Here is an 18,720-nt window from a genome sequence, read left to right as displayed (position 1 = left end):
TAAAAGGAGCGATCCAAGCGAGAGAAAAGGGTATTCGGTCGTGGCAGGGATTCGCGCTTCACGACAAGAAAAAACCGCGAACCAACGATCCCCATAAACCCGTCGGTTTCCCAGAAAGAAACAATGTTCCTTCTCTCATCCCGTGGAGCAGCAATGCGCCGTAACCGTAATTACACCCGTAATCACCCCTGATTGCTCAGAGAGGGTTCCTCCGCTCCGTTCTCCTCTACCTTCTCACTCGCTATCTTTTACACCATCAACTCTCTTCCATACATTGCTTTTCCCACTGACAATAAACAAAGCCAGTACTCGAGCTGCATTAGGGTAGAAATCCTCTAGGAATCGAATGGGCAAAATTTTGCACGATTAACCGAGGATAATCATTTCCCTTGGTTGCTTCGTTTCTTGCGCATCTTTGTAGAAGCTGGTAAAAAAAGTAAGAACGTTGTCTAGGCTCGTTCTGGGCGTGGCGTATGAAAAAAAGAAGATGAGATGGACGAAGAAAGAAGTAGAAAAATAGAAAAGAATAAAAGAAGGAAGAAAGGAAGGAAGGAAGGAAGGAAGGAAGGAAGGAAGGAAGGAAGGAAGGAAAGGAGACGTAGAGAGAGGTAAAGAGAATGGATCGAAGATGGAGAAAAAGGAAGGCGAAAGAAAGAGAAAGAAGGACTTAAGATCTTGCTTGGTCCGTGACTGGAGGGAATGTCTAGTGGGATAAGATGGGCCCGATGGGCCCGGATGGTTGGTTACACGAGGGCCAGGGTTAGCCCTCGGGCAACATTCCCCGGTAATGGTCGGGTTATACCTCGGGTAACACAGGTACCCTCGGCCACGGACGGAGAGATCGCAACGAAAGAAGAACTTACGACTTTCTCCATCCGTTACGAAAAGAAAATGTTATGCCTGGCTATTGGAGGGATACAAATTGATTAGCCAAAATATTGCTAAAAATTTGCGCGTTTACGGGTCTCAAGTGACCCAGGCATCGCGATAGAAGGGTTAATGACGCTGCTGACTGTTGCCGGCTGCAAGAAATACCATGTTCTGACCTTCTTAGGTCGCCACCCCCGACCTTCTTTTTCTCTCTCCTTCTTCTCCTGAATTTTTTCTTGCTTCCTTTTCGGCCAACTTCTCGTCGTCCTGGCGTCGTTGTTCCTTACACGTTTTGGCAGTAGAAAGGAAAGGAAAGCGAAGTAAACGTCGAGGAGGGCCAGGTTGCGGCCCTGTTGTCCGCGACGCGAAGAGTGCATTACATCCCCCCGGCTCCTTCTTCTTTCATCCTTGGCCGGCTCCACCGCGGAATGTGGCTCGATCCGCTGGTTCGTGTCTGAAAGGCAGCATGCCACACGTAGCATCGGACGTCGTCGAGCTGGACGGCTCGGTGTATCTCGGGCAAATCGAAATATGCTAAATACAGGGTGTCCGAGAATTCTCCACTCCTATTTGCTGCATCGTAAAACTGAAGCTCGTCTGCCGAAAAGAATCGAGGCGCGGCTGCAGTTTCATTCAGGAGCAGATGTTTCAAACGTAACCTGTAACGTATGCTCGTGCAATTTATGCTTTAGTCGGCTGAAAGATATTTTGTAATAATTGTAACGAGAGACTGTAAAGGAAGGTCGGAAAGGGGTCCGGGTTGGAGACGGAGTTGCAGTTGGGAAAGCGCGCGTCGCGTCGCGTCGCGTCGCGTCGCATCGCGTCGCGTCGCGTCGCGTCACGAGGGTCTGGGAGCCGAGTGTCTGGCCCCATGTGGGCAGGACAGGTTTGGGGGCCGTCTCATTCACCAACATCTCCTCGCCGACAAGCTCTTTCATTGTTTCGCTCGTTTAGGGGTATCGGCATTTCGGACCATCAGCCGTGTAAAAAGTCGAGCGAGGAGAATGGGTCCCCGAGGCTCGACGCAACCACCATATCAGGGCACCGTGAACGCATACGTGCGGCCCTTGTACGGGGGACCATTTGGCCCGACCACATGCACCCCGAATCTCGCGGGCCTGTCGTTCCAACCAGTTTGTATTTGCCCCACGATTATAATAAAGAAACACCGTCGACGCCGATAAAATTAATTTGTCAGACCGAGAGGATGACTAAGGAGTCGGTTTCTTGATGCTTAATGGGGGCCAGGCTAGCGGGGTCGTTGGAAAACTTTTTTTCAAACTCTCTTCGTCTACCTTCGCCACGTTAACGAATTCACACTCGCGTGTAATAATATTTTCTTTTTTTATCGATGATCTTAAAACTGAAAAATTTCTTATTCAAATGTAACGAGGAAAGAATAAATTCTCAATTATTGTATATTTTCGGTGTTTCAGACGGCGAGTACCTGTTCGTCGATCCCGAGAATAAATTAAGCAAATACGCACCGAAGAACTGGCGAAGTTCTCATACATACGTAAGTAGATGATTTTTCGTAGCAAACAATACGATTACTTTGGTAAATAATGTTCAAACAATACGCGATAACGAAAGTACGGACGTAAACCTGTTTCCCTACAATGTGCTCGTACAATTTCGAATATTTCCTTTTCCCTTTTCTTATTTTAATACGCGCTTACATTCTGCCATCGGATGAAACCCGATTGTCGCTTTATCCACCCACCACGTACGATATTATAATGGTTACTTAAGAAATTTACAAGTTTATACTTTAGACTGCAGATGAAACTGTACTGGCTAGCGTTAAAAAACGAAATGCCTCTTTGGCGTTGTAAAAAATACTATTTTCCAAAGTCGAAACTAGAAAATGTTGCATAAATTATGAAGAGGGAAGAATGAAGAAAAGAAGACGATTTATTGCTCGCGGCGAAAAGAGAGAAGGGTAGTGCGTAGAAGGCTCTGTTCGGTGAAATTAGCATTTCCATCCACGGTTTTGCCTGCAGTGGCCTGCAGGGTAGCGCTAAACTCCTCTTCAACACGAGTAGCTTTGCTACATACCTACCCTCGTTCTCCTTTTTCTTTCAAACCCTCTAGTATTTAATCCAACTCCTTTAAGAAAAATTCACCTTGCATTTATCGAGTAATTGGAATAATTAGCTGGTAAGCAAAATCGTGGGCAAGAGCAATGGGATGGCAAGAATTTGTCAACTCGGCAAAAATGTTTTCGATCGAAAAAGGTAGAAAGGCAGGAAGTGGAGCAGAGGAGGAAATTACGGATTCGAAGGGGCTTAAAGAGAAAGAGAGAGAGAGCCGCCTCGTGCGATATCTTCGTATCTGTTTGCAGCGGTAGGACCCCCGTTTCGCTAATGACGGTCCACACCAATAACCAATAAATACTGGCCCGGTAAAACCGGGCTACCGGACTACGTGCTTATCTCGCCGGAACATCGACTGCGAGGATTTTCTGTGGCCGTGCCAGAGGTCCTCCGCTATTAAAACTCGGCCCCTCCCCTATACATCCCCTCTTCTTCTCTCCCTACCTGTCCATGCCTCTGGAATTCCATCGGTAATCAGTTATCAGCTAACGAAAATGACGATATAGAGGAAGAATAACTCGCTACCATAATCAGCGAAAAGTTAAGAACCGTTACAGTCCTAATACTGTATATAGGCGTTTTGCGAAAGGAAGAAAAAATAATTGAGATATTGTTTGAAATGTGCAATTGCACACGGTGCAACAGAAACACCTACAAGTGGCCGATTACCCTTTTTCCCCGATGGCTCTGGTAAAGTGGTAACGCGCCAGGCGCCAAGTAACGGCAGTAGTCAATATCAACGATATTAGGACCACGTTAACAGAAAGGTGTTGGAGGTTTTCATGTTGAAGTTTATCGCGTTGCCAGCTGGTGTCGTCTCATATTATACTTGGATTTATACGAAAACGTTTCTATAATAATATCTAAAGAAATAACGGTAATTTATTCAAATCTATGAACAGAGAGCTGATTTATGTCGCTGTCTTAAGAGGCCATTTAATAGGCTGCTTTCAAGTGTAAAAAGCAGCATAAAATCTAAGAATTATAAATTCCATGAAGTGTTAGACCATAAAAATCTGAACGCTGTAGAAATAGCCATAGCTGTTGAAAATATTGAGGATTAATCTTTTATTCCGATCCTTTGATCAGCTGCTTCAAATTACTAGCATAGGTAATTTTCTATCGGTATGCAGAATTTTATTCGTTTTCATTTATAAATAAAATTCACGTTACGTGAAAAATTTTATCGCTCGCCACACCTGCTACCGTACCAATCGGCGGTTACCATTATTCGTTCGATACCATCTATAAATATGTAGTACCTATAGATTTTATAAGAAGCGCAGATCGTACCCATAGATTTTAGCTGCGACTGTACCCTTCGGGCCATCTAAGAATGTCCAACGAGCGCAGAAGGACGAATGAACGAACGCAGATGTGGTCGAGGAAGGGAAGGTGAAGAATGGAGAATGGAGAATGAAGAAGCATACACCATGCTGGATTAATATTTATGGTTGGTAAAATATGCGGATGGAACGGGGACGGTATAATTTGCTACGATTTCACCGGAGGGTCTAGGTCTAGACATAACCGAGAAACCCTTCTCGGTTTAATTTTCGGCTACCGAATTTGGAGCTGACTTCGTTATTGCTGCCTGTCCGTTTCCCATCCGTTCTCTTTTTCGACCTTCCTCCCTTCTCATCTTCGTCCTCCGTTTTTTTTTCATTTTTTTCTTTTCGTTCTGTCTCTGTTGGATGATGTATCGGTCATTCCAGGGTACACTTTTCAAAAGTGGCCCGTTCCTCGGTGCGAGTGGCTGCTAATTTCTATTCGCGGTGAAATCCTTTTGATTAGAATGAGCCTTTAAAGCGAAGGCACCATGTGTCTCGTTATCGATCCTCGAATCTCGTAGTTTCGGAGTTTCGAGTTTCGCGAATGGGAAGACGGTGAATTTAGACCCGTGTTCCAGGTGGTGGCGGTGTGTGGCTACCGAATTTGAAAACGCGTGGGTGGAGACACGTGTGTGCGGGCGTATTCACAGTTTAGTTAATTCGCCCACGTTGAACGGATTTTCTTTTGTCGCGGTGGCTCGTCAGCCTGGTAAACTTAATGTTCGAATGGGCTATGAGACAAAGCGAATTCGAGATTCGTAAGCTAATTATACGATTTATCGATGATTTCTTTAAACCGAACCAAAGGCAATGAAAATGATCCTGATATTGACTGTTATCGATTCAACAACGAGAATAATATGAGCGACGCGTTTGTTTGATATAATTGATAGAGAGGACTAGGCTCGCGTTTCTTAGTCCTCGAAAGAACAATGCAATTATCAAAACATCGGTTCATTGTCTTAGCTGGATAATCAATGATTATGTGTAATTAATAGAACGCACTCGATATTTATTTAGGCAAGCAGACGATGCGATAGACTTAAAACCTTTTTCTTGTTACCTAAGTACATATTATCATTTCCTCTATCTTATGACCAATTAAAAATTCAATTTGGTATAATAATAATAATAATAAGAAGAAGAAGCATCAACCTCGTCGATATTTGCTCGGTGTGAAGTGCTGATTTTGATTAAAATACCATTATCTAGGGATTAGAATTGCTGCGCGTAACGTATCAAATTAATTATCCACTTCCAGATGATTAATCCAGATTAGAAAACTCTACTATGTTCACGATGTAATTATAAGATATAAATAAGTAACGTTGTGTAATATGTAATTAATAATTGTGAATTTATTTTAAATAACAAAATCTAACTATAACTGTTTTTCTCTTTTCCTTTGTTGTAGGGCTTAGACAGCAGCGGAAGGCCAGCTTTCGTCCTCTATTTTCGTGTTCGTTATTACATCGATACTCCATTGCTGTTAAGGTAAGATTTCCAAAGATATTAATTCTTACGTGGTCGTTCGAAATTGATCGAACCTTAGAACGTAACAACTTGGAGACGCCTTTCCAAGCTTTCTGAAATGTAGGTTGTCCGAAGGTAAGCCAATGCTCGTTTGAAAGCGAAGAAAGAGAAGGAGAAAGAACCGAATGAAATCGGCGCGGCGCGCGGCGATCGGAATCGTAAGGGCGAATAAAAACTCCGGTAGTCGGATCGACCCCACCGGCTGACAAATTATTCACTCGAGAAAGGCTGGCCTCTCTCGTAGGAAGCTAAATTAGTCGAGGACGCTCGGAGCATCGGACAGGCCCCCAAATGGATTGCAGAATTAATCGGAGTAATTAGCGTTCCGCTTCAAATACTCCCCTGTTGCCACCGTACCTGGCCAAACTGCCAAACCTATCCTCTCTCCCTTTTGTCCCTTTTTTCCTAGCCGCGGTGTATCGCGATTATAAGGGTTCCTACCTTGCCTTCGGCAGATCGACGGACCAAAAGGAAAAGACAGAAAGAGAAACGAAATACGAGGTACAACAAGAAGGGATTAGCTTAGATTAGGGATTTTATAGGAAAACTATGAAATCTCCGGTAAGTCCCAAAGGTATCCTAATTGCGAGAAGGTGAATAGAGAAAGAAAGATAAGGGTGTCTGTCTGGATGTTCCCTGTGAAACGAAATCCGAAATCCGCACTTTGGAGTTCGGACTCCTGTCCGGTAGCTAAGTGCTACCCACTCTTGTAATTATAAATTATTACGTGACGCGTGATGGATAGACCGTACGCATTAAATGAAAGTACTCGTCCCGGTAATTATACCGATCCGTAGTTGCTTTCTGATTTCCAGCCGAAACCCGTGATTTACATGGTGCCTCGCTGCCAATCACCGCGCCTCCCTCTCGACGAGGGTTTCATTCGTAATATAAAAGAACCAATACGATCAATCGGGATTGCAAACCTTACCAGATTTACACGATCAGTTTCTATCGTTACACTTGACACGTGACTTCGCCTCTTCTCTGTAGATGCATCTACTTTTCTAAAAGTGAATCTCCAATGTAATTTTAACAATTCTTTTATTTTCACTATGATCTTTCGTTAGTAGTTAATAACGAAGATGACTCGAATTTTGTGTCGCATTATCTGTAGAAGCGAATGGCACAGGTATTATTACGCTGTTACATCGCATTTAGTTTATCGACGAACGCGTACCGGAATTAGCCTTCTATTTGAGGAAGTACGGATCTTCTTTCTATACGATGGTAATTCAACGTAATGCCATGTAATGCGTTGCACACCTATACACGTTTTCCGGTTCCCCAGCGAATAATAGCTTTCGAAATACTATAATTCACTGTTTACGAAGAGACCCTGATTACGCGTTATTATATTTATTAGCTGAGAGTAATTTTGATCGAAGAATTACACTTTTTCTGGATAATCTGAAAATGGTCATTTGCATAATCAACTAGGATATATTCCTCTTCCTCATAGTGGACACATCGAACTCTGCTGAATGATTTTAGAAATGTTTCTGACACGCTCGTTCGAGATAATGAATCGTAGCGTGACTGGTGAATAATTAAATCCGGTGCTTCCATACTGATGAATTTTTTTTTTTCTTCTTTCTACGAATAGCTGCCTCGATCGTTTCTTTGTTGCGTCTACCACTCTACCGTTCGTCATTCTCGCGATGAAATTCCTTTTGCACCGATCACAAGACGTCACAAGCGACGTCTCGTGAAATTTCGATGCTGTTATATAATATAACATCTTTTCACGACTGTGTATCATATTTATGGTAGATACGTTTATTACATGATTTCAGCGATGAAACGACCCGTCACCACTATTACCTGCAATTGCGGGACAACGTGGTCAGGCATGGGGGTGGGGTTGAGAGCCTGCATCCTCACCATCCCTTACACGAACCATCTATCGTTACACCGTTGCTCACACTCGCCGGTCTTGCCTTACAAGCCGATCTTGGCGACTACTCCGAAGAACGGCACAGACCACACGCGGGAGCTGTGGGATACTGTAAACCCACCGATTACCTTCCACCTCACGTAAGTATTTCATTTGCACCAAATGATCCTTGCTTGAAATGTAACGAACGATGATCTGCCTGGTTTAGATGTGCTTGGAGTCAAATGTGCTCGGCGTGCTGGCGGCTCAGCATAGGGACAACCGGGGTCTGTCAAGGGAGGAGGCAGAATTGCAATACATCCGGGAGGCGGTGCTGCTGGAGGCGCCGCTCAACGCTCACCTTTATCGCTTGCGAAGAAGCAAGAACGAGGCTGGTCCAGGACGTATACTACTCGCGATATGTGCTCGCGGTGTGCGAGTTTACGCCGAGGAAGAGACACCGCGTGTGTTTGCCTGGAACAACATTGGCAAACTTTGCTTCGACGTTAGTTTTTTTCTTTCGCACACTTTTCTTAAAAGAGATTTGCTAAAATTTTCTCTGATATACAGCGCAAGAAGTTCGAAATACGCGCAGTCGATCAGCCGGACAAGCTCACTCTCTACAGCGGATGCGATGACAAGAGCAAACTTCTTCTGGGCCTCTGTCGAGACACCCATCAGTTCTCCATGGCCATAGCACCTAGAGTAAACGAGGCGAAGAGGCGAGAGGAGGAAGGTGAGAGTAACCGTGTTTCTTTCTACTTTTTCATCAAACAGATCATTCGAAAACGATGGTTGGTGCGTGTAGAAACTTTCGGAAACGTTTCATCTCGAGATCGGTGGTTTTCAATCTGTACAGAGAGAAAGGTTCTTCGCGACTGCTACATGTATCCTGCACGATGCAAGCTGAGCTTAACAGCACGAGGCGCACGCGGGGATCAACGAATTTCTGTTATCTCCAGCACCTCGTCCAATACAACTTCTGGAATTGTCAGCGACCGGGTTCATAGCGAGGACGAACCAGACACGGCGCCAGCCTCGACCGAGTGTCTTCCGCGTCTTACAGAAAATTCTTCTTCGCACCCCGGTGGCGGTGGCGGTGGCTGCCTGGTGAACGGCTCGAATGCAGATATCGAGGATCGTTCGATGCCATCCTCGCCAGCCTCTACCGTGGATGGTAAATTCTATTAACTGAATTAACGATATATTGATTAAGTTTGAATCGCGTAGGAGAGCGGATCGTGGAATCTCTGTAAATATTTTCAGAAGTCGACGGTACGGACAACACTCCTACGACGGCTGCACTGCGATTAGCTTCGAGTGCAGCAACGGGGGCCGAGGGATCGCAATGCAGTAGCAGCTGTAGCACGGTGGTGGTTGTGAATGCACCTGCTGGTGGACCGCCGCGAATGCGTCGCACCTCGGCAACATCCAGTCTCGAGCTCGGTTACTCCCATACGGCACAGAATTCAGCGGTTTCTTCAGAAACCGCTAGCTTTCCTGGTGCCATTTACGACAGGTGCAAAAAAGCTGGCAAATACGCGGGTGAGTTTTTTCTACCAGCTTTCTTTTTTTCAATTATACGACCGAATACATATGATTATGAAATAAATACATTGTATTTAAAACATTTTGGTACGTGGAAATGGTCAGAAAGGAACCAGTTGAATTCCGTTCCTTAAAGATACTTGTAGCTCTGATTTTCATCGCATTTACATCGCAAGACTCGATGAATTTTTCCAGGTACCGACATCGCGAGCGAGACCAGTGGAGTGTACACGTTAAGGAGCAGCGAGATGCAGGACGAGAGAATTGGAGACTTGTATTCGCCTAGCGGAGACGCAAACGAATCGTCGGCAGCGAGTGACATGTGTGCCTTGAGTTCCGTCCAGTCGACTACCGATGAAGCTTCGGTGACATCCGGTTTCTACACCATCCACAGTGGGCTTAGATCGGAGACGAGCGACGTCTACACGGAAGACGTTGGTACGGAAGATCAAGAACCGATTTACAGCGTCTGCAAAGGTGACGACGACGTCGCTAACGACATAGTGGTTTCCGCTATGTCTGCGGTATCTCTGGATCAACAATTGGAAGATTCTAGATCGCGAAGCAACAGCATACTCAGTGCTGGAAGTTTCAGAGGCGACGGTAGCGATCCTTCCAGCGTAGGACCTTTATTGTCAGCCGACGAGCTATCGGACTTGATCGTTGGACGTTATCCTCCCCGAAAAACCATCAGCAACTCCATGGATTCCGATTGCGATTACGTTACTATGCCTCCGCCACCTCCTCCGCCGAGGACGGACAGCGACAGGCAACTTCCTCCACCTCCTCCGTATCCGGTCAGCATGGATTACGCTACGATAAACTCGTCGCGAGCAAAGATACCGGATATCGAGAGAGAACCTCCGCCTCCGCCGCCGTACAACGCGACTCGTGGCGAATTCGTCCCTTTACCACCGAGAAGAACCGATCCACCACCGCCACCGCCGCCTTACACTTCGCCCAGAGAAAGAATCCAAATACCACCACCTACGCCGCCGAGAAACGACGCTGTCCAACCCAGAGAACCGCCACCACCACCACCCCCGTATCCAGAAGTCTCGGACGTTACTCGACAGGAAGCCATTTCGAAATTGTACCCGACCAGCAGCACCGAAGAGATCGTGTCGAGAGTTACTACTGTAACGTCGAGCAAGTTTCAAAGTAATCTGACGAACAACAAATCCAACAACGGCAATATAACGCCGCTGAATTCAAAGACCACCAGCGGCATCGCCGCTAATCATACGAGCAACGACGACGTTGCCTCGATCGCCCCGAAACCACCGCCCAGAATTCAACCCCCTACTTATCCCGGTGACAAAATGAAACCTACGCCAGTTCACGCTCCCGTTGCCGCTCTTGTCGTTGGACCGAATAATTATTTGGACGTCCACGCTTCGCGAGGTGGTCCGGTTTTGTTGCCTTACTTGACACCACCGCCTCCTCCGCCACCCCCTCCGCCACCCATGATTCACCCCAGACAACCTCCACCGCCGCCGCCCAGCTTGGCTACCGTATACACCAGTCAAGTTGCGAGGTCGCAAATCGAACAGTATAAACAGCAACTCTATTCCGACGTCGATTACGTCATGTTCCCTCTGAAGGATCCTGCCGTGTCGAAGCAAGAGTACATCGATGCCAAACAAGGATCTCTTCTGGCAGCAATGGCTGCTTATCCACCTCCCCCTTATCCATCGTTCAACAATAAATCGTTAGTGATGTATCGTAGCACACCGTACCTTCCCGGTTCCTCCTTCTCGTCACCCTCTAAATACGCTTCGAATCAAAACCTTAGCAGCAGCGATACCAGCTCTAACAATTATTTACCGCATAGTAATCTGAGCAGCCACTATGCCGCCAGTACCAGTTCCCTGTACAGTGGAGCTACTTGTTCGTCGGCAGGAAGTCAGAGTCTTAGACGCGAACCACCAGCCCCGACTCATCCTCATACGCTCCACGCATTTTCCAGGACCAGAAGCGACGAGAATATCTTGAAATGTTTCGACTCTCCTTCCAGCATCAAGTTGCAGTCGTTGCCGCAACTCAAGCATCGTAGGCTACCACCACCTCCTCCGCCTCCTCCTTACGAAATACAGGTACCTATATCAAACGAAATGTTTCCTCGAACGAAGACTAACGAAATTTTATTTACAGAATCTTGAGAAGAATCAACCGCTTCCGTCTGCCTCGTCGTCATCCTCTTCGCCGAATAAAACGTCGAAAACGATGGGAACGGAGGAACGCGAACGCGAGGAAGGAAAAGAGAATGGAATGTTGGATATTCGAACGCTTCGTGAGAAAAGTCGCAACTTGGACTTACCATTGATATCGGCGTTATGCAATGATCGGTATTTATTGAAACAAACGAAAGCGTTCGTTATGCCAAAGCATCCCCCCAATGAGACGACATCTTCTTCGACGTCCGCGAAGAATGGTACGAGAACCAGCAATATTGGAACTTCCAGCAGAAACAAATATCCAGTCAGCGGTCTGTCGACCACTCAGATCGCTAAACCTCCTCGAAAATCTTCGACGAGTACTCACAAACACCCGGCAGAGGTGAAGGGCAACGCTTACAAAGTGTCGAATTCGACAGCCGTGTCTTCGGTGAAAAAGGATCCGACCAGAGCGTCCCATTCGTAAGGTGAAATTGAAAAAAGAGCGAAGGGGACCTTTGCCGATCTTGCAACGTTACGAACAATTTTATACCTCGATAAAGGTACACATTCCACGATGTGCCGTTGAAGATTACGATTTTACGATAACTTTTTTGATAACGGCTAAACAAAGATCCTGACGTTAGGTATACTTAAAACAGACAAGTTTCACAGACCGTGCTTCTTCAACTCAGGGTGCCATTTTTATATCGTTTACAATTTTTCTACTTGTCGCTAATACTGTCGAGATACGAAATCATTGAATCTAGGAAAACCTTCGAGAAGCTAAAGATGATCCCTTTCTTATTCGATTCAATTTTCTTTTTAATGATCTCTTTAATAAGAAGTTGAAAATTTCACTTTTTCCTCTATTCGAACGAACAAAAGCTTTTCGTACGTAGAATAATATAGAAACATACACGTACACACAGACAGACAGACACACACGCACACACATTTACAATAAGACAATAAAGTGTCCATTAACGTTACATTTTGCTCAAGTAAAGCGGTTAGCGCGATCAAAGGGAACATTAAACGCGATTGTTGTAAAATCCTAATGACGAAAGCGTAAAAGACGCTCTTGTACATATAATAGTTATCTGACAAGAGCAACGATTTTTCTTAGGTACTAATTACTCGGATATTTTTATACTCTGAACGAAGACAGGTATGATTAATGTAACTAGAGAAATAGTACCTTCATATTTTTTTTTTTTTTTTTTTTTTTTTTTTTTATACATGTGTCTACGAAAGTAATATTTATTACCATCCAGATGATTCTTGTCTTTATTATTACTATTATATTTTTTTAAATAACTCAATCAACGCTCGCTTTATGATACTTTCTATCGAAGCGGTTTTTTTGTTTTATAATAATACATCTGCGTGTACGTAACTGTAAGTGTAGTTTCTTTTTTTTATTTCGTTTTCTTTATTTAAGAGAATTAAAGCGCTTAAGCAGGCTAGATGAGAAAAATTGGTTATTCATTGGCAAGAAGAAGGAAAAGCAGCCGGTACGAGGTACAATAGACGAATTCTCCTTTTAACTACACTACAGAACACGTACTTTACTGAACGGTAATGAACGCGAAACAATTGATATTTTGACTACTATGATACTACGCAAGAGTCTCGTGTTTGCGTCGATCTTTCGTACACATTAATCATTAGATCGTAGACGTGTAAGGGGTAACAATTTGTAGACGTAACGTTGACTTATGTTAATTAATGGTAGATATTAATATTACAACACGAACCATGTCTGTACATAGTATTTGCGTGAAATTATAGGACTTGTTGTAGTCGAAAACCTCATGTATGTACCACGCGCCACCTCAGCTACGAATAATAAACTCTTTTTTTATAATGAAGATCGTTTGAAAAAAATAATATATTTTATATTTTGTAGAAAACGGGGCAAAATAATGTATGACACAGGATAGATTTATTTTTGAATCAACGCGCCACTACAGACGCCATCTTGAAAGTAACTAGAGAAGTTACTCTAGGAAGAATCCAAAGAAAATCTCTGCGTATAGAGGGATCCCTGAGGAAAGCTAGGGATAATATCCAAAATTGCAATCTGCCGTTTCTCGTATACAAAATAAATGGCTAAACAGAAGTAGCAGTGGGGCATTCCTTCCCCTCTGCTTCTTCTGAACCAAAGAAAGCCTAAATTGCGGACGAGTGAGTAAGTAGAACAGTGTATGTAGTACTTTTAGTTGGGGAATCGAATTCATAGAGGGCTGTAATAGTTCAGCTCCGCAGTCCTAGTTCGCAAACATTATACGTCACGTGGTGAAGAACGAAATCGGAGAATATTTCAAACGACAACAATAAAGTCAACGTATTACCTTAACCAATTCTGTACGCCGGCCAAGGGCGCGTAACGTGCTACCGTATACATACACATATCGAATAAACGGTTATTCCTTTTAATTATTGTTCAGTTGGCAAAACGTTATTAGACAGTGATTACGCGGAAAAACTTGGATGCCGCGAAGTGTTTCGAAAGGACCCTACTACGTTATTCATCCAAGCCTTTGTATCAACAGCGGAAAGCAATTTTGTATGTATATTACTTTTCTTTTCTTCTAATAACTTCCATATTAGTTACATAGTTTGCCTAGTTAATTCATTAATATTAACAATCGTCAATATTTTCTATTGAAACAAAAGTTTTTATATACTCATTTGTCAGAATTGAAAAATAGAAACGTTCGTGATTTTGCGATTTATCTGTTTGTTGGCATAAAAAAAGAGAGAAGAAGCGTAATCAGTCCATTATACATTTATTTTAAACTTTCAAACAATCTATAAAATATAATATGAAACTGTCAGAACAGTTCGGTTGAAATATTTATCTTTTGAATTAGATCAGAGCTTGTAAGAGGGAAACAAATCCGAAGGAGGTTTTCAAGATCTATTAAAAGTAGAAAAAATATGAAATTGACATTATTGAATTATCGTGTTTGTAATCGTAATTGTGTGTAATATTTACTCACGCCGATAAAACCGAATAAGGAGAATATGTAAACTTTGCCAGCAGTGATGTACAAAGTTCTTTGCCCGGCGATCATACAAAGCAACAATATTTTTTGATCTTTCATTGATAATTTCAGCCAGTTGAAATCATAGTACGCTTCGTTCACTTTCGTTGACTAAACAAAATTTTATTCATTCACAACTATTTCGAAACTATTGATACTCAACTTACCTCCTGCGCCAGGCATTCGCCTATGTACGAGTACAAATAAAGCATAGAAGTGACCGCAGTAATGTATAACGAGTACCTGAGAGTATTCAGAAAATTTCCTATCTCGGTCTGAAAAACATAATTACCTATTTGTAATAGTTATAATTGATGCACCGCAACGTGTGCGTAGGATTTGTTGACCGAAACGTACCACCGACAACATATAGACGAGTACGCCCATCCTTATACTCGTTTGTATCAGCTCTATCAAAAGAATAGTGTCAAGCGCTGAATTGAGCATTTTTGCCGTCCTGAAATTGGGTAATTAATTGGGTAAAAAAGCTAGATAGATAAAAACTAGATAAGTAAAATGATTACTTACACGATCAGTTTTAGATGCGTCTTCACCAACTGTTTAATTCTATTAGGAAACTGATTGACCGAAAGTGAATCCACTTGAATATTTTGAATACGATGCGACAGAATTGAAAATTTCCCACACACGTGCAGTACCAAATTAAAAATCAAACTAACAGTGTTTGTATGAAATAGTGCGACAAACAGCAGAGGTAATTGATACACGTACATCACTATATAATTCTGAAAGTTGTCTTCATAATGGAGAAAAGCACGAACAGGAAAGGGTAGCACGAAAGATTTTGAATCGTTGCCTTTTTCTGTAACTATTATAGATACATACGTATACCAATGAAAATTAATCAATTTTTAACTATTGACCCTTTCGCGATGAAAATCCGTATAATCGTTGGTGTTGCTATTATTATTATAGGGATTATTACCGATATACCTGAACCCGATTGCAGCACATGTAACATAGGACCTGAATACCACCATATCCAGGTGATAATGCTTCCTCTAATCGCGTACTTGCCAAAAGTATCCGATATTTTATTGTAAGATAGATACAAACAAAGTTCATTGATATTTTCAAAATCACCATTCGCTAGTTCCTCTTTTACTATTGCAATCACGTTCCTGATCAATTTGCTGAATCGAAGTTGAAACAACATGAGAAAGGTTGTCGTGATGATCGTGTTGTCTGTTATGTTCTTAATTGTTTCTTCCAAATCTCCCATCACGTCGTAGAGATTCATATTCATGATGACCAAGTGAACGGAAAGATAGGACGCATAAATGACGAATTTCTTGTAGGAATTGTTCAATGGCCAAACATCGCATATCGCATAGACCTGTTCGTTTAGAACGAGCACGTCTTTAACACGAGCCTTCTCCTGTAACAGTCTTCGATTATTGTATACACGGGCTTCTACCTAACCATAGGCTAGATCTGACTCTCTTCTAAAATCTACACTCATTCTTGTTTCCGTCGATTAGAAATTCCCAAAGAGCTATCGGCTCGGTCCCATATATTAGGGGGTGTTCCCCTAGTATCGGACGGCACCTAGTATCTAAAAGAACTGAAATGTGACAAAATTCTTTCAACCGTCAAACGTTTGTTTCATCTTCTCCTTTGTTTTGACTGTTGACACAATTTTGTCACATTTCAGTTCTTGCAGATATAGCTAATGTCCGATACTGAACTCCCCCTAAATCTAATTCATTTCTAGCGATGCTCACCGCTCTGATTCGCCCCTTATCGCTTATATTATTCAAACATGTTACCATTATTCTATATTATATGTTACTAGACACCCGAAATTTTTACGGTTATTGTAAATTATAAATGAAAAGCTTACGCTCATGGTGTTATCGGATTATCCGTTACGATCTGACGCGACGACGCGACGATTCCCCCCTGTTGTCAGTTTCATTCATAGAGCAATCGATAAACTGTCATTTCGTATGAAAATTGACGCGTACGACGATTAGACTCGCAAACAATGATTATCTTACGACTGTTATTTCGCGAACAATTTCGCGTACAATTACCCCCCAGTGTATAAAGTATGTATACAATTACACTTTAAGTAGAGATTCTCTCGAGGATTATTTCTTCTTGATCTACTTATTCCTCTTGTATGCACAATGTACATATATTCATTTTTCATTAAAAAATATATATATATTAGCAAACGTTTGTGCTACTTTCCTAGTCGATGAAAGAAATTTTTTCCCTCTTTTATTTTTTTTTATATCAATCTTGGAAAGGGTGATTCAGATAACGCGAGTGCTAATGATTGATTACGAAATCTGGACTGAATAATTCTGCTGGGAGGAAGTGCGATTCGTAAGAAAAAATGAAGTAGCTTTCATATTTTACCACGCGCCACCGCAGCTACGAATAATAAACTCTTTTTTTATAATGAAGATCGTTTGAAAAAAATAATATATTTTATATTTCGTAGAAAACGGGGCAAAGTAATGTATGACACGGGATAGATTTATTTTTGAATCAACGCGCCACTACAGACGCCATCTTGAGAGTAACTAGAGAAGTTACTCTAGGAAGAAACCAAAGAAAATCTCTGCGTATAGAGGGATCCCTGAGGAAACCTAGGGATAATATCTAAAATTGCAACCTGCCGTTTCTCGTATACAAAATAAATGGCTAAACAGAAGTAGTAGTGGGGCATTCCTTCCCCGCCGCTTCTTCTGAACCAAAGGAAGCCTAAATTGCGGACGAGTGAGTAAGTAGAACATTATATGTAGTACTTTTAGTTGACGACTCGAATTCATAGAGGGCTGTAATAGTTCAGCTCCGCAGTCCTAGTTCGCAAACCTTCGATTGACTTTCGTTCAAGCTACATTCACCAGTTAATATGTAATTCGTTGCCTTGAAACAGTACAAAGAAAACCGACTGCAAAAACACGATTTCTGACTCGAAAGTCTTAAGGAACACATTAATCGTTTGAATACGAAGTAGACTCGCGGTAATTCGTACAAGTCAGACCTTATATTCGCGAGTATTCGTCGCATCGTGAAGAACGAAATCGGAGAATATTTCAAACGATAACAATAAAGTAAACGTATTACTTTAATCAATACTGTACGCCGGTCAACGGAAGCGTAACGTGCTACCGTATTCTCACATATATCGCACAGACAATTATTTCCTTTAATTATTTTTCAGTTGGCAAAACGTTATTAGACAGTGTGATTACGCGGAAAAACTTGGATGCCGCGAAGTGTTTCGAAACGACCCTACTACGTTATTCATCCAAGACTTTGTATCAACGGCAGAAAGCAATTTTGTATGTATATTACTTTTTATTTCTTCTAATAGATTCCATATTAGTTACATAGTTTGCCTGCTTAATTCATTAATATTAACAATCGTCACTATTTTCTATTGAAACAAAAGTTTTTATAAATTCATTTGTCAGAATTAAAAAATAGAAACGTTCGTTCTATCCTTCTCTAGCTCTGGCGACTGGTTTTGTATTTTTTAAATATTTTAACATTTTAGGATACAAAATTTTTTTAAATTGTATACCTATCAATTTTAAAATTGATTAAGTAACAAAATTGAAATTTCGTATAATTAGGAAGATTCTACAGGAATTTTACTCTTCAATAATGTATCGAGATTGAAGAGTGGTGATTTTGCGATTTATCTGTTTGTTGGCGTAAAAAAAAAAATATAAAATTACAAGAACCGTTTGATAAAATATACGACCGCGTCGGAGTGTTAAAATGATAAATTATCAGAAATGAACATCGATTAGCGTAATTCGACACTTGAAACTTGCTTCATCAATAACTTAATGTCAATACTTGTTTAACCTCTTTAATATGCGATGATATAACTAGTTCTCTTACAAAACTTTCCTAAAATCCATATTATCTATGATACTTGTCTAAATGCATGCGCGAACGTATGAGCAAGAGTCTTTGTTATATAGAAGAAAGGAAATTTTTCTTGCTAGTTTAAGATCATTTATAGATATAGACATTAGACACGCAACATCATAGAGATCGTATTGCCAAGAAATAAAAGTTCCCATATAACGAAGCGCGGCAATTTAACTCGTTTGATATCCATTTATCAAACGCGTTTGACAATTGCTACTGTCAAACGTGATAATTAATCAATTATTTCGCCAATAGAGACGAACAGTTCGTAGCTGTATAACAAAATAATGTTAGTTAATAATATTATATAAAAATGAGTTACTATTTGAGGATTTA

General features: G+C 41.9%; 2 protein-coding genes across 5 annotated transcripts in view; one reads left to right on the top strand and one right to left on the bottom strand.

Moving 5' to 3' along the window:
* Positions 1 to 18,720, top strand: part of LOC114878419 (protein expanded) — a 53,367-nt gene that overhangs the window by 31,053 nt on the left and 3,594 nt on the right. The window contains exons 5-16 of one of the 4 annotated variants that reach the window (XR_006829336.1): positions 2,307 to 2,386; positions 5,712 to 5,791; positions 7,627 to 7,867; positions 7,936 to 8,211; positions 8,277 to 8,442; positions 8,566 to 8,883; positions 8,973 to 9,251; positions 9,450 to 11,350; positions 11,409 to 13,229; positions 13,323 to 13,982; positions 16,937 to 17,218; positions 17,663 to 17,783. Coding sequence is in view for 1 of the 4 variants with exons in the window: in XM_029192230.2 (XP_029048063.2) it covers positions 2,307 to 2,386; positions 5,712 to 5,791; positions 7,627 to 7,867; positions 7,936 to 8,211; positions 8,277 to 8,442; positions 8,566 to 8,883; positions 8,973 to 9,251; positions 9,450 to 11,350; positions 11,409 to 11,897 (3,830 nt within the window). In the remaining 3 variants the exon portion in view is untranslated. Of the gene's footprint in view, positions 1 to 2,306; positions 2,387 to 5,711; positions 5,792 to 7,626; positions 7,868 to 7,935; positions 8,212 to 8,276; positions 8,443 to 8,565; positions 8,884 to 8,972; positions 9,252 to 9,449; positions 11,351 to 11,408; positions 13,285 to 13,322; positions 13,983 to 14,289; positions 14,366 to 16,936; positions 17,219 to 17,662; positions 17,784 to 18,720 lie in introns of those variants that run through there. The other 3 variants (XR_006829338.1, XR_006829337.1, XM_029192230.2) reach the window with 3 other exon arrangements.
* LOC114878431 lies at positions 14,512 to 16,817 on the bottom strand. The gene is made up of 4 exons (XM_046285443.1): positions 15,410 to 16,817; positions 14,992 to 15,292; positions 14,821 to 14,920; positions 14,512 to 14,738 (listed from the first exon to the last, which is right to left on the bottom strand). The coding sequence occupies exons 1-4, from the start codon at positions 15,462 to 15,464 to the stop codon at positions 14,622 to 14,624; spliced, it is 573 nt and encodes a 190-aa protein (XP_046141399.1). The 5' UTR covers positions 15,465 to 16,817; the 3' UTR covers positions 14,512 to 14,621.

The sequence above is a fragment of the Osmia bicornis genome, chromosome 4 (genome assembly GCF_907164935.1).
Source record: "Osmia bicornis bicornis chromosome 4, iOsmBic2.1, whole genome shotgun sequence".
Classification (NCBI taxonomy): Eukaryota; Metazoa; Arthropoda; class Insecta; order Hymenoptera; family Megachilidae; genus Osmia; species Osmia bicornis.
This window is presented reverse-complemented; position numbering and strand designations above follow the sequence as displayed.